The sequence below is a fragment of the Mobula birostris genome, chromosome 9 (genome assembly GCF_030028105.1).
Source record: "Mobula birostris isolate sMobBir1 chromosome 9, sMobBir1.hap1, whole genome shotgun sequence".
Taxonomy (NCBI): Eukaryota; Metazoa; Chordata; class Chondrichthyes; order Myliobatiformes; family Myliobatidae; genus Mobula; species Mobula birostris.
This window is the reverse complement of record NC_092378.1, coordinates 47,623,523-47,646,811: the sequence shown is the minus strand read 5'-3', so window position 1 is coordinate 47,646,811 and position 23,289 is coordinate 47,623,523. Positions and strand designations below refer to the sequence as shown.

Here is a 23,289-nt window from a genome sequence, read left to right as displayed (position 1 = left end):
TATGAAAGTCCTGCCATCCCAAGAATCAATCTGGTGACCCTTCTTGGTACTCCCTCTATGGCAAGAATGTCTTTCCTCAGATTAGGGGACCAAAACTGCACACAATACTCCAGGTGTGGTCTCATCAAGGCCTTGTACAACTGTAGTAGAACCTCCCTGCTCCTGTACTCGAATCCTCTCGCTATAAATGCCAGCATACCATTCGCCTTTTTCACCGCCTGCTGTACCTGCATGCCCACTTTCAATGACTGGTGTACAATGACACCCAGGTCTCATTGCACCTCCCACTTTCCTAATCGGCAACCATTCAGATAATAATCTGTTTTCTTGTTCTTGCCACCAAAGTGGATAACCTCACATTTATCCACATTAAATTGCATCTGCCATGAATTTGCCCACTCACCTAACCTATCCAAGTCACGCTGCATCCTCTTAACATCCTCCTCACAGCTAAGACTGCCGTCCAGCTTCGTGCCATCCGCAAACTTGGAGATGCTGTATTTAATTCCCTCATCTAAGTCATTAATATATATTGTAAACAACTGGGGTCCCAGCACTGAGCCTTGTGGTACCCCACTAGTCACTACCTGCCATTCTGAAAAGGTCCCGTTTATTCCCACTCTTTGCTTCCTGTCTGCCAACCAATTCTCTATCCACATCAATACCATAGCCCCAATACCGTGTGCTTTAAGTTTGCACACTAATCTCCTGTGTGGGACCTTGTCAAAAGCCTTTTGAAAATCCAAATATACCATATCCACTGGTTCTCCCCTATCCACTCTACTAGTTACATCCTCAAAAAATTCTATGAGATTCGTCAGACATGATTTTCCTTTCACAAATCCATGCTGAATTTGTCCGATGATTTCACCACTTTACAAATGTGCTGTTTGATAACTGACTCTAGCATTTTCCCCACCACGTATGTCAGGCTTACTGGTCTATAATTCCCCGGTTTCTCTCTCCCTCCTTTTTTAAAAAGTGGGGTTACATTAGCCACCCTCCAATCCTCAGGAACTAATCCAGAATCTAAAGAGTTTTGAAAAATTATCACTAATGTATCCGCTATTTCTTGGGCTACTTCCTTAAGCAGACCATCTGGCCCTGGGGATTTATCTGCCTTTAATCCCTTCAATCTACCAACACCACTTCCCTACTAACATGTATTTCCCTCAGTTCCTCCATCTCACTAGACCCTCGGTCCTCTATTATTTTCAGAAGATTATTTATGTCCTCCTTAGTGAAGACAGAACCAAAGTAGTTATTCAATTGGTCTGCCATGTCCTTGTTCCCCATGATCAATTCACCTGTTTCTGACTGTAAGGGACCTACATTTGTCTTAATCAATCTTTTTCTTTTCACATATCTATAAAAGCTTTTACAGTCAGTTTTTATGTTCCCTGCCAGCTTTCTCTCATAATCTTTTTCCCTTTCCTAATTAAGCCCTTTGTCCTCCTCTGCTGGACTCTGAATTTCTCCCAGTCCTCAGGTGAGCCGCTTTCTCTGGCTAATTTGTATGTTTCTTCTTTGGAGTTGATACTATCCCTAATTTTCCTTGTCAGCCACGGGTGCACTACCTTCCCTGGTTTATTCTTTTGCCAAACTGGGATGAACAATTGTTGTAGTTCATCCATGTGATCTTTAAATGCTTGCCATTGCATATCCACCGTCAGCCCTTTAAGTATCATTTGCCGGTCTATCTTAGCTAATTCACGTCTCATACTTCCAAAGTTACCCTTCTTTAAGTTCAGAACCTTTGATTCTGAATTAACTATGTCACTCTCCATTTTAATGAAGAATTCCACCATATTATGGTCACTCTTACCCAAGGGGTCTCGCACAACAAGACTGCTAACTAACCCTTCCTCATTGCTCAATACCCAGTCTAGAATGGCCTGCTCTCTAGTTGGTTCCTTGACATGTTGGTTCAGAAAACCATCCCGCATACATTCCAAGAAATCCTCTTCCTCAGCACCCTTACCAATTTGGTTCACCCAATCTATATGTAGATTGAAGTCACCCATTATAACTGCTGTTCCTTTATTGCACGCATTTCTAATTTCCTGTTTAATGCCATCCCCAACAACAACACTACTGTTAGGTGGTGCACAACTCCCACCAGCGTTTTCTGCCCCTTAGTGTTATGCAGCTCTACCCATATCGATTCCACATCCTCCCGGCTAATGTCCTTCCTTTCTATTGCATTAATCTCCTCTCTAACTAGCAATGCTACCCCACCTCCTTTTCTTTCATGTCTATCCCTCCTGAATATTGAATATCCCTGAATGTTGAGCTCCCATCCTTGGCCACCCTGGAGCCATGTTTCTGTGATCCCAACTATATCATATTCATTAATAACTATCTGCACATTCAATTCATCCACCTTGTTACGAATGCTCCTTGCATTGACACACAAAGCCTTCAGGCTTGTTTTTACAACACACTTAGCCCTTATACAATTATGTTGAAAAGTGGCCCTTTTTGATTTTTGCCCTGGATTTGCCTGCCTGCCACTTTTACTTTTCACCTTACTACTTTTTGCTTCTACCCTCATTTTACACCCCTCTGTCTCTCTGCACTTGTTCCCATCCCCGTGCCACATTAGTTTAAGTCCTCCTGAACAACAGTAGCAATGCTCCCCCTAGGACATTAGTGCCAGTCCAGCCCAGGTGAAGACCGTCCTGTTTGTAGCGGTCCCACTTCCTCCAGAACTGGTTCCAATGCCCCAGAAATTTGAATCCCTCCCCCTTGCACCATTTTTCAAGCCATGTATTCATCTGATATATCCTCCTATTTCTACTCTGGCTAGCATGTGGCACTGGTAGTAATCCAGAGATTATTACCTTTGTGGTCCTACTTTTTAGTTTATCTCCTAACTCCCTAAATTCACCTTGCAGGACCTCATCCGTTTTTTACCTATATCGTTGGTACCTATGTGCACCACGACCACTAGCTGTTCACCCTCCCACTCCAGAATGTCCTGCAGCCACTCAGAGACATCCTTGACCCTTGCACCAGGGAGGCAATATACCCTCCTGGAGTCTCGTTTGCGGCCGCAGAAACTCCTATCTATTCCCCTTACAATCGAATCCCCTATCACTATAGCTCTCCCACTCCTTTTCCTTCCCTCCTGTGCTGCAGAGCCACCCATGGTGCCATGAACTTGGCTGCTGCTGCCTTCCCCTGATGAGACATCTCCCCCAACAGAATCCAAAACAGTATATCTGTTTAGGAGGGAGAGGACCTCAGGGGACTCCTGCACTACCTGCATACTGCTACACTCTCTAATGGCCACCCATTCCCTTTCTGCCTCTGTAGCCTTTACCTGTGGTGTGGCCAACTCACTGAACGTGCTATTCACGACTTTCTCAGCATCGCGGATGCTCCAGTATGAATCCAATTGCAGCTCCAGCCGGTCAATGCGGTCTGCCGGAAGCTGCAGCTGGACACATTTCCTGCACACATAGTCGTCAGGGACACTGGAAGTATCCCTGATTTCCCACATGCTGCAGGAGGAACAAACCACAGGGCCAATCTCAGCTGTCATGAGCTACCCAATACGCTACAGCCTCGCCACCTTCCTTGCTTCAAATAAAATACCGCTGCAGACCGTTCTCTTTTTAAAGGAACTTACCCGGCCTTACCTCACTTGGAGTGAAGCTCGTCCTCAGCCTCTCCTCGCTGAAGCCTCTTGAGACAAAGCCTCCCTACTCTGTCTCCCTCTGCTCCGTCGCCCGCTCCATCAAACTGCTTTCTTTTAAATACTCCCGCTGCCTCATGAGCTGATTTACACGCGCTTGCGCAGTCCTGTCCCATTTAACGGCCGAAGAAAATGACATAGATCCTATAGTCCTGATACTCACAGCCTTTCCACCAGCTAGAAGCCACAGGTCTGGAGTGTGATGGTATTGAAGCAGTAATTAGCCTGACTGGATTAGTTCCACTTTTGGCGAACAGGGCACAGAGGGGCAATTTTACATATTGCTGGGTGTTGTAGCTTTCCTCTTATCAGGCTAGGTCTGTCTGGAGTCAGACTAGAACCTGTAACTATCAATGAAAGTTGTTGCCACCAAGCAAAAGTTGACACTTGATTGCCTGGAAAATATTTCTGAGCTCAGTAAGGTCTCATACCGGAGAAACCATCTACTCACCTGTTTATCTCTCTTTCTGCCTTCTTGCCTAGACATTAGGAACGTGGTGCAGACTGTAACTGCCAATGTCACAGGACCCAACATCACACTGACGTGGTTAGTCAATCCACTTCCAGGAATTGTGACCCTCAACTATCAAATCAACGCCAATTGTACAAACCAGACTGGTGGGGTCCAGCAGATTCAGAGCTCCCGGCCTGCAGACACAACCACTTTAGTTTTAACAGGTAAGGTGTCCCAGATCCACTCTCATCCTGTAGCCATTGCTTACCTCAATGAGGCCTTCCTTCCATAAATCTCCTACAGGAACCGAGCCTGGGAAACTTGTGGAAATCACATTCAGTAATGGGGCTTCAATTTCCCCTCATGAGTTTCCTTTATCTGCCAGAAATTAACTTTTCTGGAATTTTTGATGATGCAGCCCCTTCCTGGATAAAATCAGGCAGACAGTATCAACAAATGGAGTGCTTAGCTGATGAACTTGCCAAGTTAGATATGCTTTCCGGATTACTGTCGTCATAAGAAAAGCTGTAGTGGAGATTGAGGTTTTGGCTTGGTGGTGTGTGCTGTGTTCTTCAGGAACTGGGGAAGTGAGTGGGGTGTGGTGGTATAGACATAGAGTGGGGTAGCTGAAAGTCGGTTTTGGTGTTGTGATGTGATATCGTAGGGGTAGACATAGGTAGTGCAAACAGAAGGGTGTGAGGCTGTAGAAGGCTGTGGAGATGTTAGGTGGTTTAGAGGGTTGGTGGTTAGGTGGACTGTTATAGGAGTTATTGAGATGAGGTTGTGTGGGGGAAGCAGTAGGAGTGGTTTTGTGGGAATGTGGATGGTGCAGTGTTGTACTGAGAGAATGGAGTAGTTGAAATGGAGATAATGTCAGGGTGGTGTGATGTAGTGTAGAGCTAGAGTGGGCTAAATGGGAATTGGTGCTGTAGGGTAGAGTTATAGTATCATAAGACATAGGAGTGGAATTAGGCCATTAGGTCATTTGGCCCATCGAGCCTGCTCAGCAAAGTTGTTGGCAAGTGTAGGATAGGTCCCAGCTTGATTTTAATTATGCATGCACAATTTCAAGCAGGAAGACAATTTATGTTTCCATTATGAATTAAAACACGGGAGGCCATCTAGAATATCAAGCTCTATGCCTGTTCTCAGAACAATCCTAGATCCCCACTTATTCCCCTGACCTATCAACGATGTGATACCATAGGGTAACACGGAGTAGTCGCATTACTATTTTCTCATCTAGCTTCTACTTTTGCAATTTGTTTGTGTTGTCCGTCAGGGGCATTAGAATATGGTTTCCAGTAATTATCTATATCTGATTAGCTCAGTATATGGTTGGATGAGGTAGAGGAAGTTGGGCTGGTTGCTTTTATTGAGATGGGGGTTAAGGGAAGTAGAGCTGGGTGGGATGTGGTTGGACGTAACTGGGTGATGTAGTAGTACAGTGGTGGATGATGGAGATCGGGCTGTTGTGGGAAATAATGTGGTGTAGGACAATGGAGACTTGGGAAATAGTGGAGTGGGTCAGGACAAGGTAAATGGAGGGTGATGTGTGAGAGAAGGGCTGGGGGAGGGTGATTGTGGTGTGGAGGGGTGTGTGTGTGAGTGGGAGAAAGAAAATTCCATGACTGGAATAAGTAATGGACTTGAATTTGGAAAATGTGTTGCCTGGTTTTGAGTTTGAGACAGAAACCTATTAGAAATGAAGTAGGATACAGCAGGGAATTCTGGCCCCAGAGACAGAATATTTAATCACAAACAAGAGAAAATCTGCAGATGCTGTAAATCCAAGCAACGCACACAAAATTCTGAGAGGAACTCAGCAGGCCAGGCAGCATCACTGAGACCCATCAGCAAGACTGGAGAAAAAAAGGTGAGGAGTAGAGTTAAAAGGTTTCAAAGGTACATTTAATGTCAGAGAAATGTATACAATATACATCCTGAAATGTTTTTTCTTCACAACCATCCATGAAAAACAGAGGAGTGCCCCCAAATAATGAATGACAGTTAAATGTTAGAACCCCAAAGTCCTCCCCAGCTCTCCTCTCTCCCATGCGTAAGCAGCAACAAGCAACGATCCCCCCTCCCCCACCGGCAAAAAAAATCATCGGCGCCCGCCAACGAGCACTCAAGCTTGCAACAAAGCAACGGTAAAGACACAGACTTGCACTACCCCAAAGACTACTCGTACACCCAGTATTTGACATACCACAGGCTCTCTTCCTTCTTTCTCCCTAATAATGTCTCCAATACACAGCCAGACATAACAAGCAGCTCACTGGTTTATGATGTTAAAAGTCCATTGCGTTGCTTTTTCCGAGCTCTGTGCCCAAAGATCTCAGGTCACCGGGCACACAGCCATAGATCTTCCAACTCCCATGACAGACCGATCTGCTGGGACACCAACCTTTGATCCTTCCGTCTCCAGAGCCACGAGATCTTGGCCCTCCAATGGTGAGCTGAGCTCCTAGGTCGCGCCTTTGGCATGTCAAATAACGGCCAGTTGTGAAACCCCACAAAGCAGGTCCCATTCCTGCAAAGAGCGTGTGTCTTCAAAAGAACCCTGAAAGGGAAAAATAGAGATATTAAAGATGGAAGTTTTGTCGGGGAGGGAGGGAGAAACTCAAGGTGATAGGTGAAACCAGTGGGCGAGGAGGTGAAGTAAAGAGCTGGGAAGTTGGTTGGTGAAAGAGATGCAGAACTGGAGAAGGGGGAGTCTGACAGGAGAGGACTGAAGGCCATGGAAGAGAGAAAAGTGAGGGGAGAAGCACCAGAGGGACACGATAAGCAGGCAAGGAGATAAAGTGAGAGAGGGAAAGGGGGATGGGGAACAGAGATGGGGGTGGCGGAGGGGCCAAAGATGGAAGTTTGAGAAATTGATGATCATGCCATCAGGTTGTTGTCTATCCATGGCCAACTCTACTGTTACAATGAGGCTAAACTCAGGTTGGAGGAATTGCCCCTTATAAAAGTGGGATATCTCAATGGCCACCCATTTTAATTCCACTTACCATTCCCATTCCGATATGCCTATCCATGGTTCCTTTACTGTTGAGATGAGGCCACACTCAGGTCGGAGGAACAACACATTATATTCTATCTGAGAAGCCTCCAACCTGATGGCATGAGCATCGATTTCTTGACAGAGATCCTTATTAAGGCGGCAAAACTCAACAGCTACTGTACCTCCGTTCATACCACCTATATCATTGTGAAATTTGCTCAGGTGCTGGGTTTTCAGAGGTGATTTAATGAAGAGGAGGGAAACACGAAAGGTCTATGGAGGAAGTAGCAGAGCTGAAATGTGAGAGTGATTGTGATAAACAAGAAGAAAGAATCCAGAATTCCAAGGAGATTGGAGGGTTGAGGAGGCCTCGGGGACGAGGAGAGGGGAGGCCACTTAGCAATTTAAAAATTAAGATGCACTTTTCAAAATGAAGGCAAATACATAAGGGATTTCATATGTTCAGAGATGATGGATAATGTCTGAAGTCAAATAGAGGGGTAGACTGTTTTGGATGACTGTTGATTCAAATAGTATGTGATGTGGGACGGAGCTCGCAGACTATAAATGGCATTAAAATAAAATATGAAAGCCGCAGATACTGGAAGTCTGAAAGACATACAGAAAACAAAGGTCAGGCAGCATCTGGGGAGAGAGAAACAGTGTTAACGCTTCCGGTTAGAACTGCTGGTGGTGTGTTCAATGGAGACACAAAAGACTACAGATGTTGGAATCTATCACAAGAAACAAAACACTGGAGGAACTCAGTGAGTTAGGAAGCATCCATGGATGTTTGACACAGCGACACCACACTGAGAGTTGGAGGGTCCCAACGTGCAACATTGACCATTCATTTCCAGCCTAGGTGCTGCCTGAAATGCAGAGTTACTCCAGCAGCTTGTATTTTTGCTGATGGAGTACTGAGTTTGTGATTCATTGCGATGTACTCCTGTGATCTGCTTGGTAATTTTTAAGAGAAGGTCAGAGGTTTTCATGGAAATTATTTTGCGATGTATTTTACAACTTGCTTTGTTAACTTGAATCTCAGATCTAGGCTCCCTGTCCATGTGTACAACTATCATCCAGGTAAACACCACCTCCGATGGCCTGGTGACCTCTCGACCTTTCACCTTCAACATCCACTCTGGTGAGCCTCTCAGTTCTCTCTCATTTTGAGATTCTCTGCACAATGTATAGATTCAATTGGTGATTATTTTATTATTATCACATTTACTGAGATCTAGTGAAAATCTTTTGTTTGCAGTCAGATCTCTCCATACATAGGTACAGTGAGGTAGAACAATACCAGGGAAATAAAAACACAATGCAGAATATAGTGTTGCAGTTACAGAGAAAGTACAGTGATGGTCACTAAATAAAATGCAAGGGTCATGACAAGGTAGATTGTGAGTTCAAGATTTTATCATTATTGTGCAAGAGGTCCGTTCAGGAGTCTTATAACAGTGAAATAGAAACTGTCCCTGAGTTTGGTGGTGTGTGTTTTCAGCTTCAGTGTCTTCTGTCCAGTGGGAGGGACCGTGGAGAGAATATCAGCGGTGAGGGGGCTCTACTTTCAGCAGAGCAGTTGTCATAGAAGCTGCGATGCATCTGGAAAGCTGTGCTCTCTCAAATTCAAGCTGCAACTTCCTCAAAACAGGTTTGGGCACAGAAGATAGAAAAAAGTGAATTAGTACGCAGCTGATGAAAACTTTCCTAAGTTATTTTGTAAGATTCATATCGAAAAATAGACAGATGATTCCTGAAACCTCCCTCAAGAACCAATTTACATTTGGAAAAGGGAGTTGTAGAATTTATGACAGCTTTCATTATGACAGCCAGAAGAATATTAGCTGAATAAAAGCCGAATTATGAGTCATTCTTAGAGCACAGAAAGAGGTTCTGCAACTCTCCGAGTCCATGCTGACCATCGAACACTAATTTCCATTAGCCGTGAACTTCACACAAGAAACCCAGGAAACCCAGGAAAATAGGAGCAAGAATCTGAAACTCATCCCCTCACCATTCAAAATAATAGTCTGTCTCTCTCCCTCTCTCCCTCTCTCCCTCTCTCCCTCTCTCCCTCTCTCCCTCTCTCCCTCTCCCCCTCTCCCCCTCTCCCCCTCTCCCCCTCTCCCCCTCTCCCCCTCTCCCCCTCTCCCCCTCTCCCCCTCTCTCCCTCTCCTCCTCTTCCCCTCTCCCCCACTCTCTTCCCCTCTCCCTCACTCTCTTCCCCTCTCCCTCACTCACTCACTCTCTCTCTCATTCTAACACACTATCTCTCTCACTCTCATTCTAACACACTACCTCTCTCTCTCATTCTAATACACTATCTCTCTCTCTCTCTCTCTCATTCTCACACACTATCTCTCTCTCACTCTCTTCCCCTCTGTCTGTCTCCAACTATATCCCTCACAGTATGCCCCACACTCTCACACTTTCTACGTCTTGCTGTCTCTCACGTTCTCTCTATCTCTCTCCTTCATTACCTCCCATTCTATCTCTATCATTCAGTTTCCCCATAACTCTGTCTTTGACTCCATGTATAAAAGCAGACATGAAGCCAACAGACAGGAACAATGGGATCAAGGGAGGCGTCTGAGACCAGTGAGCAATGTAGAGGGTCTTTTTTCACCTGATCAGCCTAGTGGCAAACTAACCAGCCATTGAATTGAATTTGATTTTGCTTTTGACTTGCTCTCACCAACTTACTACCAGCGTTAAATAAATTGAACAGGCAGAGTGTTAAAAACATGAGGTTTGAAAGATGTGCCATTGTTTTGGTGGAATATCAAGGAAAATTAAAATTGACCCCAACATGCCCCTGCCTTTCAGATGTGGATGAATGTCTGCAGGACAATGGCGGCTGCTCCCAGCTCTGTGTGAACACGGTGGGCAGTCACCACTGTGACTGTCACCCAGGATACACCCTGAGACCCGGAAACAGAACAACATGCACAGGTTCGACCTTTTACATTTATCCTTGAACTCATACCAAATATCTTCCATTTTTAAAGGTAAAACTTGAGATTCTACAATGACATGTACTCATCTATACATTTAAAAAAATGGGAGCTGGTCTTGGTTACTCAGCCCTATGAACCTGTTCCATCGGACAATGTCATCTTCTACCTCACCGCCGTAAACCGGCTGTCTCCCCCATACCCCATGATACCTTTTGTGTCTCGAAATCTACCCACCACTTTCTTAAATATAATCCCATCACCTGACAGAAAATCCCACCGTTTCACGGAAGAAATTTCACTTCATCTCAGTCCTGAATGTTGTGCCCATTTCCTGACACTGTGACCCCTGGCACTAGATGTGCTGTTTAGGAGAAACTTCCTCTCTGTTGTAGTCTAACAGAAGTGTGTAGACTTTGATAAAGTGAGATTGCTACTGAAGAGGCAGAAAATTCTATCATAACATTTGTCAATTTCTACAATTGGACCTCATTACACATCTGAGCTGTTGGAATGACTCTACAGGACACACTGTAGTCTAGTCACACGGACAGAAATTATAACTAGGTCTACACTTCTCTTCCACCTTCCCTCCACCTCCGGTTGTTTACTTATCTACTCTTTTCAGATGTCAACGAGTGTGCGGATCCTGCGCTGAATCAGTGTGACAGCAATGCTCAGTGTCTGAACTCGATGGGGTCCTACCACTGTGAGTGCAAATCCTATTACAGAGGGAATGGGACACACTGTGAAGGTGAGTAACAAAATAACAACCTCAGCCTCCTTTCCCGTGATATATCAGATGTCATTCATGATGATTGATTAGGGCAGCTTTTCTCCCTAATGCTTGGATGGAAAGGCTGTTCTATTTAAATGTTTATGATCATTGTGTGAATAAATGTAAAACAGTGGGGTATAGGAAAGGGCAAAAAGAATTCATGGTTGTTCAGTGACTCATGTTGTCTTTCCTTGGTTTCAGGTTGCTTTTGCCCACCAGAAATTATCCCGGGAACTGTGGATCTGCAGGCTCTTTCAAGGAATCCCTGTCCCTGTGTATCTGGTTTCATCGTGTCCAATAATTTCCCTAGCTACTACCAGAATAGTGCGGACATGTACTGGTTCTTCAACTTGGTCCAGGTGTCTAACTCCACTCACCTGTACACAGGTAACACTCTGTTTCTAAAGATAAAGCAACTGTCATGACAGGTACATCATCCAATGACCAGAGAGCAGATGCTGGGTAGGAAAGGAATAGCTAGCTCCAAAATCAATATTGGGATTGGGATTGAGTTTTAATCACATATTCCATACTCAGCCATCTACTTCAAAACATTGCCTTTGGTCGTGTGATGTCAGTCATCACAATTAGTCACTATGTGGCTGCTGTAGTACACACAGTTGTTGAGGCTATGGAAACCATTCTCCCATTCCCTACTTTCACTTATTTGAGCGAGCAAACATAATAGTCTCTGAGAAAAGAAAATCAAACCTTGATTACTCCTCACAGGAATGTCTATTGGATTTATCTTTAAATCACTGAGGAAAGATCATTCAGGAAATATATTGCAAATTTTGCAGTAACAAGATTGAGACTTGGACAGCACGTTTATGAGAGTTTGCTCTAATCCAGCTGGTTTACCAGTTGTGGAATCATTAATAAGGTACAGGGGACTTCATGGACGCATGTCAAATCCAAGAAATAGTGCAGCTCCTCTCAGTGTCCTCTCACAGAGGGACCCAACTGGTTAAAGTTAGAAATTATAGACATCTCACTGACTGACAACATGCTATGATGTGATTTTGTAAACTTTAAATCTCTTTTTGCTTTTGTGTGCATTCCTGAGGGAAAAAAATAAGGATTCTAGCAAGAAGTTGCGGTATTGTTTTCTTGAGAATCATCTGGGTGATGAAAGGGTTAATGTATGAGGAGTGTTTGATGACTCTGGGTCTGTACTCACTGGGGATCTTATTGAAGCCTATCCAATATTAAAAGGCCTTGATAAAGTGGATGTGAAGAGAGTATTTCCTATAATGGGAGATCCGATGATCAGAGGGGCCCACCTCAGAATATAACGGCATCCCTTTAGAACAGAGATGAGGAGGAATTTCTTTAGTTAGAGGATGGTGAATTTGTGGAATTCATTACCATAGATGACTGTGGAGGCCAAGTCACTGGGTATTTTTAAAGCAGAGTTTGATAGATTCTTGATTAGTAAGGGTGTCAAAGGTTATGAGAAGGCAGGCAAATGAGGTTTTGAGGGACAATAAATCAGCCATGATAGAATAGCACAGCAGACTTGATGGGCCAAATGATCTAATTCTGCACCTATATCTTATGGTCCTACGGCCTATGGACAAGCTGCTGGGTGAACTCAGCAGGTCAGGGTGCACCTGTGGAGGAAATGGACCTTTAACATTTCAGGTCAAAATCTGTCACCTGGGTAAAAATTGGAGAGGACAGGTAGCCAGCATGAATAGGTGTGGGGACAGGAGGAGCAAGGGCTTGAAAGTGATAGGTGGATCAGGTGAAGGTCACTTGTCAGAAGTTGTCTGATGAGAGAGGGAATAGGCTGAGGTTAATGCTGTCTACACTGTAGCATCATTTTTTATAATTCCATCCACAACATAATCAATGTGATTGAAAGAGTGAATTAACCAGGATGTAGTCCTGGTGTGGGTCAATAAGACCAAGCAAATAACAGTATAGATAGACCAATAGGTCTGTCCCTGTGCTGTGGTGCTCTATGACTGCACAATTCAGGGAGTTGTTGCAGTTGTAATTTAGGAAACAAGACACCCCAGTTACACACAGGCAGAAACCACAAACAGTACTGTGATAGTGGCCAGTGTGATTGCTGGGAGATAATTACAGCTGAAGGCTCTGGGAGATCTCCTCAGCTCTTAGTTGAAAATATCTGAGAGATAAGGTAGGACTTGATTCAATATTCTTGAGGGAAGAGGGGAAGAGCACCTAGCATCTTCCAGTGCCCCACCAATTTATTGACAATTCAGCACCTGATCGGTACTGCATGATGTTCCAGGCTGGGAAATATTCTCAAGACTCCGAAGGATAACTTGAATCCAGATCATTTTTATTCAGAGGGTAGAATGCACAATATGAGACAGGTGCAACCTTACAAATTAAAGGGATATTATAGTACTGAGCATGTCTGAAACCGTGTGTCAGCTGTTGAGAAACAGTGCTGTAACCAACTAGGGCCCATGTTTTACCTTCAGGAATCCGATTCAGGGTGGACTTGCTGACTGTGACATCCCAGGAAGATCACATCTCCTTTGGCTGTGGACTGAATCCGGATCAAGACGTGCGATTCACTTTGACTCAGGAAGACTTAGACATTGGCACATTTCGTGTCTCCAACTGCACTAACATATGGGTCCATTTCCATTCTGGTCCACACACACCAAGCACAAAGTTCAACATTTATTATGAAATGGGTGAGTTCTGCCTCAGTTTTTTCTCGCTTCTTCTTATCACATTATCATCAAAACTTCACGATTATGAATCACAGCTTCTCCAGGTTAAACAAAATCCTTCACTCCCAGTACTGCTCCAGTAAGTCTTTTCTGCAGTATTTCCAAAGATATGACCTTCTTCAAATTTGATATCCAGAACTGGATATAATAACCAGAGGTTTACAAAATTTTAAATTGATATCCTGGTTTTTGTACTTATTTCAATGTCAATGTAGTCTCTAGCAAATTCTTTTTTAGATTATTGAATTGCTTACCCACCTTTAAAGATCTCTCCATGCAGATACTGAGGAATCTGTACCTGCTTTCTCTATAAAGTATTACTATTTAATTTTTTTCCTTCCATAAACTACATCAGTTCACAGCTCTCGGAATTCATTCCTGTCCCTTGTGTTTATCCATTTCAGCTCTAAGCCTTCCTGAAGTCCATCATTGTGCTCTTCATTATTCATCAAATCTTAGGTGACCTTCACATCTAAATTTGTGCGATATTCATCTGTGTCATTAATATAAAATAAATGATCTATGTTTACTGTCTCATCCATGGGAATCCCTACTCTAAATTATCTCTGAGAATCAAACAATCATCATTTCTTTCTTTAGCTCAGGATCAGCATCAGGTTTAATATCACTGACAGAGGGAGTGAACTTTGATGCTATGCAGTAGCAGTATATTGCAATACATGATAATATAAGCTGTGAATTGAAGTAGTGTGCATGGGTTAGGTGTCCTATCAGAAACCGGATGGCAGGGGGAAGAAGCTGCTACTGAATCATTGAGTGTGTGCCTTCGGGCTCCTGTGTCTTCTCCCTGACGAGAACAAGGCATGTCTTGGGTGATGGGAGTTCTTAATGATGGATGTCGCCTTTTTGAGCATCGCTCCTTGAAGATGTCCTGGATGCTGGGGAGGCTTGTGCCCTTGATAGAGCTGAATGAGTTTACAACTTTCTGCAGCTTATTCCAACCCAGTGCAGTGTCCCACCTATAACAGATGCAGCCAGATAGAATGTTCTCCATGGTACAGCTGTAAAAATTTGTGAGAGCTTTTGGTGACATGCCACATTTCTCAAACACCTAATGAAATATAGCCGCTGTCATGCTTTCCTTGTAACTGCATGAAAATGTTGGGCCCAGGATAGATCCTTAGAGATGTTGTCACCCAGGAACTTGAAATTGCTCACTCTTTTCACTCTTTCCACTTCTGATCCCTCATGAGGACTGTTGTGTGCTCCTTCATCTTACCCTTTCTGAAGTCCTTGGTCTTACTTGCGTTGAGTGCAGATTGTTGCTGTGACACCACTCAACAACTCGCTCCTGTACGCCCTCTCATCACCATCTGAACTTCTGCCAACAATAGTTGTATCATTAGCAAATTTATCGGTGGCATTTGAGCTGAACCTAACCACACAGTCATGGGTGTAGAGAGGGTAGAGCAGTGGGCTCAGCACACATCCTTAAGTCAAGTCAAGTCACTTTTAATTGTCATTTCAACCATAACTGCTGGTGCAGGACACAGTAAAAACGAGACAATGTTTTTCAGGACCATGGTGCCACATGAAACAATACAAAAACTACACTGAACTATGTAAAACAACACAAAAACTACACAAGACTACAGATCTACCCAGGACTGCATAAAGTTCACAAAACAGTGCAGGCATGGTTAATGAATATTGTTTATACCCCCTCACTTACTACCCCAGAATGTATTATCTCATTAGATGCTGAGAAAGCCTTTGACAGAGTTGAATGGCCTTATTTATTTAATGTTCTTGAGAAATTTAATTTTAATTTGACATTTATATCTCGGATTAAATTGTTATATTACTCCCCGGTAGCCTCGGTCTGTACAAATAATTATAGATCTCCTTTTTTTCGTCTTTTTCGCGGTACTAGGCAAGGTTGCCCTCTTAGTCCTTTACTATTTAATATTGCTCTTGAACCTTTAGCAATTGCTATCCGTGACTCGCCAAATATTGTTGGTATTACCCGTGGAAATGAAATACATAAACTATCATTATATGCAGATGATTTGTTGTTATATATCTCTAACCCGGAGAAGTCAATTCCTGCTATCTTAGATCTGTTAGCTCAATTTAGTAACTTTTCTGGTTACAAATTGAATCTTAGTAAGAGTGAATTATTCCCTTTAAATAAGCATGTACCTATTTATGGACGTTTACCATTTAAATTGGTTACTGATTCATTTATATACTTAGGGATAACAATTACCAAAAAATATAAAGATTTATTTAAAGCTAATTTTTTACCTTTAATTGATCAGATTAAACTTTTATTTACCAAATGGTCCCCAATCTCTTTGTCTTTGATTGGTCGGATTAATGCTATTAAGATGATCATTTTGCCTAAACTTTTGAATATATTTCAATCGGTTCCAATTTTTATCCCAAAATCTTTTTTTGATAACGTAGATTCAAAAATTTCCTCATATATTTGGCAGAATAAAAATCCTAGGTTAGGTAAAAGATATTTACAGAAATCCAAGAAGGAGGGGGGACTTGCCCTCCCAAATTTTAGATTCTATTATTGGGCAATTAATATTCGATATTTAAAATTTTGGCTACAAGATTTGGACGCATCTTTAAACCCTCATTGGGTAAATCTTGAATCTAATTCATTACAAGGGTTTTCCTTGGGTTCGGTTTTAGGAACTTTACTTCCTTTTACTTCTTTTAAATCATATAAACAAATGAATAACCCAATAGTTAAACATACTTTACATATATGGTTTCAATTCCGAAGATTTTTTGGGTTTAATCAATTCATTCTAGCAAGTCCCATTATATCAAATTTTCTTTTTCAACCTTCCATGATGGATCAAGCTTACTTTGATTGGAAAACCAAAGGTATAATATCTTTTCGCGATTTATTCTTGGATAACTGTTTTATGTCTTTTGATCAACTCTCTAATAAATATAACTTACCCAGATCTCACTTTTTTAGATATTTACAGATTAGAAACTTTTTAATTACTGTCTCTCCTAATTTTCCACACCCATATCCAATGGACACTTTGGAAAAAATCTTAGACTTAAATCTTTCTCAGAAAGGTGTAATTGCAATTGTATATAATATAATTATGAATTTATGTCCTGATGCCTCTAATAAATTTAAAGCTGACTGGGAAAGAGAACTTGAGATTAATATACCGACTGAAAAATGGGAAAAAATTCTTCAGTTGGTGAATTCATGCTCTGCATGTGCTAAGCATAGGTTGATACAGTTTAAAGTAGTTCACAGGGCTCATATGTCCAAAGATAAACTATCTCGTTATTACTCTTATATTAATCCAATATGTGACAGATGCCAGTCTGAGATTGCTTCTCTAACTCACATGTTTTGGTCATGTCCCTTGTTGGAGAAATATTGGAAAGATATTTTTGATATTATTTCAACAGTCCTAAATATAGACTTACAACCTCATCCAATTACTGCTATCTTTGGACTACCAATGATAGACTCAAATAATTTAACCTCTTCATCACGAAGGATGATTGCATTTCTTACTTTAATAGCTAGAAGGTCCATTTTGTTGAATTGGAAAGAGATCAACCCTCCTACAGTATTTCATTGGTTTTCACAAACTATGGTGTGTCTGAATTTGGAGAAAATTAGAAGTGCAGTTTATGACCCTTCTATTAAGTTTGAAAAAATTTGGAGGCCATTTATTCAGCATTTTCATTTGATGTAATTTGATCATTTCCAAACTTGTTTTATTTCCCTGTACTGTTGTTGGAGGGGAATGGAATCGTCGATGCTGAGGTTTTCTTCTTTTCCATTTTTAAGTTGTTAGTTTTGCCCAAGTCTTTTAGTTTAGTTTAGTTTCTTTTTCTTTTGGGATGGGTTTTTTTTTCTCTTTTTTTGTCTTTTTTCTTTTTTTTTGCTTTATATTATCCGTGATCAGTTCTACATCTATGGGAGTTTTGGTAATTTCCACCATTTGGTTTTGCAATTACTCTTTTTTTAAAGGTAACAATACATCTCATATTATCTGTATTATTGCTATGTTTTGTTTCTATATTTGAAATTAATAAAAAGATTGAAAAAGAAAGAACAGTGCAGGCATTACAATAAATAATAAACAAGACAATAGGCACAGTAGAGGGTATAGTAGGTTGGTGTCAAGCCAGGCTCTGGGTATTGAGGAGTCTGATGGCTTGGGGGAAGAAACTGTTATATAGTCTGATCGTGGGCCCGAATGCTTCGGTGCCTTTTGCCAGATGGCAGGAGGGAGAAGCAGTGCTGATTATCAATGAGGTGAAGGTGCTAGTTCTTATCCTCACAGACTGTGGTCTTCCACTGAGGAAGTCTAAGATCCATTTGCAGAGAGAAATACAGAGGCCCAGGTTCTGAACCTTCTGGTTCCTCACCAGGGCCAAGGTGCACACATACAGCACAAGGCACATCTAGCACATAAAATTTTGATAACAGAAAAACATTCAGTCAGAAAAAGAAATAATATAACACAAGTCCCTGAGTGTCATGGCCTGTAGTTTGATGGTTCATGGGATGTTGTCCTGGAGCCACACTTCTGTAAGAGCAAGCATGCAGCTGTCCTCGTCATGCACTAGTGCAGCTACAGGGAGACGCAATCCAGCTTGCCTTCCACGATTAAACACTCAAGAGTAGCACCGAGAGGAGGGACTAGCCCCCAACCCAGCATGGACACCAGCGCACCTGCCACACCTCTGTTTTCTCCTACACTGCCTATGGTGTCTCCACCCCGGACGGCTGCAACAGGGGAAGCCACAGCTTGAGTGCTTGGTCCACGCAACAGCCGAGGCCACTCTGCTCCCCCGCCATCAGCTGTAAGACCAAGGACTTCAGAAAGGGTAAGATGAAGGAACACACAACAGTCCCCATGAGGGATCAGAAGTGGAAGGTCTGGTGTCAACTAACAAGTTGGTGGGATTTGGTAAATCACTTAAAAGACAAAATGTTGAGGGAGGAAGAGAACCAGATTCTCAAATGCTGAGTGGTGAAGGAAATTGCTTCCCAGATGTGAGGATAAAGTAATTTGTGTTTATTATCAACACATTTTTTAAGTATACACAAGGGAACAATAAACAGAATGATCTTTAAATTACAATTATTATTAATAATCACCGAATTAGCATACACAGTATAAACAATGCTTCCAAAATACGTAATTTATGTGCATGTGTGAGTGTTGAATAGATTGCTTGTTCTTCTGGAAGAAGATAAACAGGACAGATTTCACAGCCACCACACTCCCAGTCCAACAGCTCAGTAGTTTCAGTGCAAGTTTTGATGTTCTATATTAAAGGAATACTGCGATGGCAGTCACTGCCTCTTAAATCCCTTCTTCATTGCCCAGAAAGCAAACTACCTTCAGTCTAGGTCTACGAGGTGTGAAATTTCTATAAGTGCGTATCCAATTGGAAGCAACTGCATTGCAAGTCTAATTAAATGTGGATTCTCAATTCTCTCATTGGCTTACAGACTCCTACTTTTGTAAAATAGGAATCATTCCTGATGTAGATGTTCTGTGTAACCATTAGAGCATATGGGAAAGCTCAGTATTGCCAATGAGGTATGGTGTTTATGAAGGAGGAGAGACATGTTTAATTGTGTTTCCATGAGATCGAGCCATTTGTAACAGTGGTTCTCAATTGTGGAACAGCTGTGAGATGGTTCTCCTGATGAAATCCTTGTAAGCTCTTTTGACTTTGCTCATTTTGAATGATTGTCTAATCACTATGCAGTTACTTATTACCCTCCTGTGCACTTACAGTTTCACTGAAGTCAATGGAAGAATGAAGGATAAGGGGTGATTGAAACAATGTTGTCCATTTATACAATCCCCTGAAGTCTATTAGATGGCACAGACCCATACATTGATCAGTATGTCTGTAACTGGCACTCTTAACCAAAATAGAATGAACATCCCATCCATTCCTTTACTGATATCACTGTGTTATTCTTGACCTTTGCAGAGTGGTCTCCCTGCCGGAAACTGGATTGTGACGTAACTACGACGTGTGGCTCAGATAGGTCGGGATATCCAGTGTGTATCTGCGTGCCAGGCTGGAGTGAATCAGAGACCGGATGTTATGGTAAGTCTGCACCGTACACACAGATCACAGACACCATTTTCTGACTGGAACAGCGGATATGGATGGACAGCAGCAGGAAGTTGGAAATTGTACTGTTAATATCAAGGTTCTGCTTGGCTGACTATCTCAGCTGTGAACTCAGAAATTCATTTGGGTCCTAATCCTTCCTATGCCTTTAGACACCACGTTGTACAGGGCAGAAAGAGGCACTTCAGCCCAACACAACCTGCCTTCCGCATACATGAAGAATAAGGGTGTCACAGTAGCATAATAGTTAGCGCAACGTTTTACAGTACTGGAGGTCCCGGTTTAGTTCCCAACGCTTCCTGTAAGGTGTCTGTATATTCTTCCCATGACTATGTCGGTCTCCTCCAGGTACTCTGGCTTCCTCCCACAGTCCAAAGACATGCTGGTTGGTAGGTTAATTGGCCATTGTAAATTGTCTTCTGATGAGGCTAGGATTAAATCAAGGATTGCTGGGCAGCATGGCTCAAATGGCCAGAAGGATCTATTCAGTGTAGTATCTCAGTAAATAAAATAAATAAATGACTTCCAGTGATCAACTTATTCAGGGGCATTGTAGGACAATGGAGAACCCAGAGGTAAGGTCGTACTGCCACATAACAAATGTGCAAACAGACAGTGCTCAATGTCAGGGTCGAAGGCTGTTCAATGCCTATTTAAGTAAACAGAAGCCACTTGAATAGATCAATCAGACTGTGTTATACAGTATTTGTCATCCGTCCCTTCAGTTTATTTATTTAAAGGTGAAAATTGAAACTCTCTCACTGATGTGCCTGATCCGTTTTGTTCGGGGATTTTTTTCTGCGGGAAGGGGGTTTGTGAGGATGATGTGCCTGATCTGCTTTCTGTTTTTTTGTGCAGGAGGAGGGATTTGGGGGTTGATGTGCCCAATCCGTTTTGTTTGGTTTTTGTGCGGGAGGAGGGATCTGGGAGTCAATGAGTCTGATCCATTTTGTTCGTTTTTTTTGTGCAGGGGGAGGGATTTGGGGGTTGGTGTGCCTGATACATTTTGCTCAGTTTTTGTGTGGTAGAGGGATTTGGGAGGTTGGTGTACTTACTCCATTTTTGTTCATTTTGTTTTTGTGGGGAGGGGGGATTTGGAGTTGATGACCGTCCTGCCTTTCTTTCCTTTCCTCATTTCATGGTGACCCAGAGAATTGAAGAATTTCAGAGTTGTATACTTTGATGATAAATGAATCTTTGAACACACTTTACTTCACTTTGTTTAGCTATCTCTTGACTTTATCATCAGCTGCCTCTGTTCTTTATCAAACGTGCCTTATTTATTCCAAACAAGTCGCCTGCACTTGCTGTTCCCTTATTCATTAGTAACATGTAATGATATATTAATCGTGATCTTTATACATTCTATCAGTGCACTTCCTCCTTTCACACCAGAAACAGAAGCAGCAATAGGCCATTCCACCCCTTATGCCTAGTCTAGCATTTATTATGATTTTAGCCAATCTTTCACCTCAGTGCCACATTCTACAATAAAAATCGTTCCTGTCGATATCTGTTTGAATATTTTTACAAAATGCTTTGTGTCCAATCATTTACCGCTGTCTGGTTGAAGACATTTGCAACTCGAAAGTGAGAACCTGAAGCAAAACACAGTTTTTATTTTGATTTTTCTACCTCAGTCTCAAATATATTAATCTCATGTATCCATCAATAACAATTAGTCTACTTTTTTATTAAATTCCAGGTCTCCTACATACTAGCATTTAATTCTACAGTACTGATCTGAGGGAAAACTGCAGTGATAGAAATATGATCATTTACAAGAGGATGTTAAACCAAACCTTCATCCGTGCTTTCAGATGGACGTTATCACCCATGAATCTATTTGAAGAACCACAGAGTTGATTTATGCAGTTCCCTCAAACATCTGGACATCAGTGGGAAGGTTACACATTCCAACACTTTTCTGCATGTGGGTGTAATTTGGTTCTTTGCTGAGGAGCTGTGAATAGAGTTAAATGTTGTGTAATTATCCCCACATCTGACCTTGTGAGAGTTGGAAGGTCATTGAAGAAGCAGCTAAAGGTAATTGGCTTAGGTCACTCTCAATAATCAGCCAGGTGAGGCATAAGGAGCTCTGGACATTGTCCTTCCCAGCTATACTCAGCTACTTCCTCAATGACCTTCCATCTATCATAAAGTCAGTGAGATGTGGACACCACTGCACAATATTCAATGCTATTCACAACTTCTTAGCAACCAACCAGACTATGCCACTATGCCTGCATGCAGCAAGATTAGGACAACATATAGGTATGGATTGATATATTGCTGGTAACATTTGCCCAAATAGTACCAGACAATGGCAATCTCGACCAAGATAAGATCTAATTATACACCTTTCACATTCAGTGATATTTACCATTGTTGAGTCTCCCACAATCAATACCTCGGGTCACCACCGACCAGAAATTTGGTTGGACTGGTAACATGGATACCATGGTTGTAAGTGTAGTTCAGATGTAGGACATCCTCAGACTCAAATCCCTTCCACCAGCTAGAAGGCACAGGTCTGGAGTGTGATGGAATTGGAGAAGTAATTAGCCTGATTGGGTTGGTCCGACTTTTGGTGAACAGGGCACAGATAGGCAATTTTACACATTGATGGGTGTTTTAACTTACCTTTTATCAGACCAGGTCTGCCTGGAGTCAGATTGGAACCTGTAACCTTCTGTATCAATGAGAGACGTTGCCATCAAGCAAAAACTGACACTTGGTGCCCTGGACAATTTTTTGGAAGGTCAATAAAGTTTCATAGCAGATAAACCATCTACTCACCTGTTTATCTCTCCTTCTGCCTTGCTGTCCAGATATTAGGAACATGGTGCAGACTGTAACTGCCAATGTCACAGGACCCAACATCACACTGACATGGGTAGTCAATCCACTTCCAGGAATTGTGATCTTCAACTATCGAATCAACGCCAACTGCACAAACCACGTAGGTGGGGTCCAGCAGATTCAGAGCTCCCACCCTGCAGACACAACCACTTTAGTTTTAACAGGTAAGGTGTCCGAGATCCAGTTTCATCCCATAGCCATTGCTTGCCTCAATGAGGCTTTGCTTCCATAAATCTGCTACAGTAAACAAGCCTGGACAAACTTGCAGAAATCATGTTCAGTAAAGGAGCTTCCTTTTCTTCTGTGAGTTTCCTTTATCTGCCAGAAATTGTACTTTATGGAATTGTTTGTGATGTGGTCCCTTCCTGGATGTACTTAGTCAGTATTGACAAATGGAGTGTTCAGCTGATGAACTTGCCAAGTTAGATACTCTTTCCAGATTACTGCCAACATGTAACAAGCTGCAGTGGAGATTGGTGTTTTGGTTTGGTGGTGTGTGCTGTGGTGTTTAGGAACAGGGGAATTTCGTGTGGTATGCTGGTATGAACATAGTGGTTGAAACTCAGGGTTGGAGTTGTGGGTTGGAATGTAGGGGTAGAGATGGGTAGCACAAACAGAAGGAGTGTGAGCCTATAGAAGTCTGTTGAGTAAGGAAGAATATCGGTGGTATGAAGGGTTGGTGGTTCAG

The 23,289-nt window shown here is 42.3% G+C and overlaps 1 protein-coding gene across 4 annotated transcripts in view; it reads left to right on the top strand.

The window, feature by feature from the left end:
• Positions 1-23,289, top strand: part of LOC140202740 (uncharacterized) — a 201,366-nt gene that overhangs the window by 79,452 nt on the left and 98,625 nt on the right. For all 4 annotated transcript variants that reach the window (XM_072268004.1, XM_072268003.1, XM_072268002.1 and 1 more), the window contains exons 32-39: positions 4,184-4,378; positions 8,210-8,308; positions 9,994-10,119; positions 10,750-10,875; positions 11,101-11,286; positions 13,359-13,577; positions 19,593-19,712; positions 22,571-22,765. In XM_072268004.1, the coding sequence (XP_072124105.1) occupies positions 4,184-4,378; positions 8,210-8,308; positions 9,994-10,119; positions 10,750-10,875; positions 11,101-11,286; positions 13,359-13,577; positions 19,593-19,712; positions 22,571-22,765 (1,266 nt within the window). The remainder of the gene's footprint in view (positions 1-4,183; positions 4,379-8,209; positions 8,309-9,993; positions 10,120-10,749; positions 10,876-11,100; positions 11,287-13,358; positions 13,578-19,592; positions 19,713-22,570; positions 22,766-23,289) is intronic.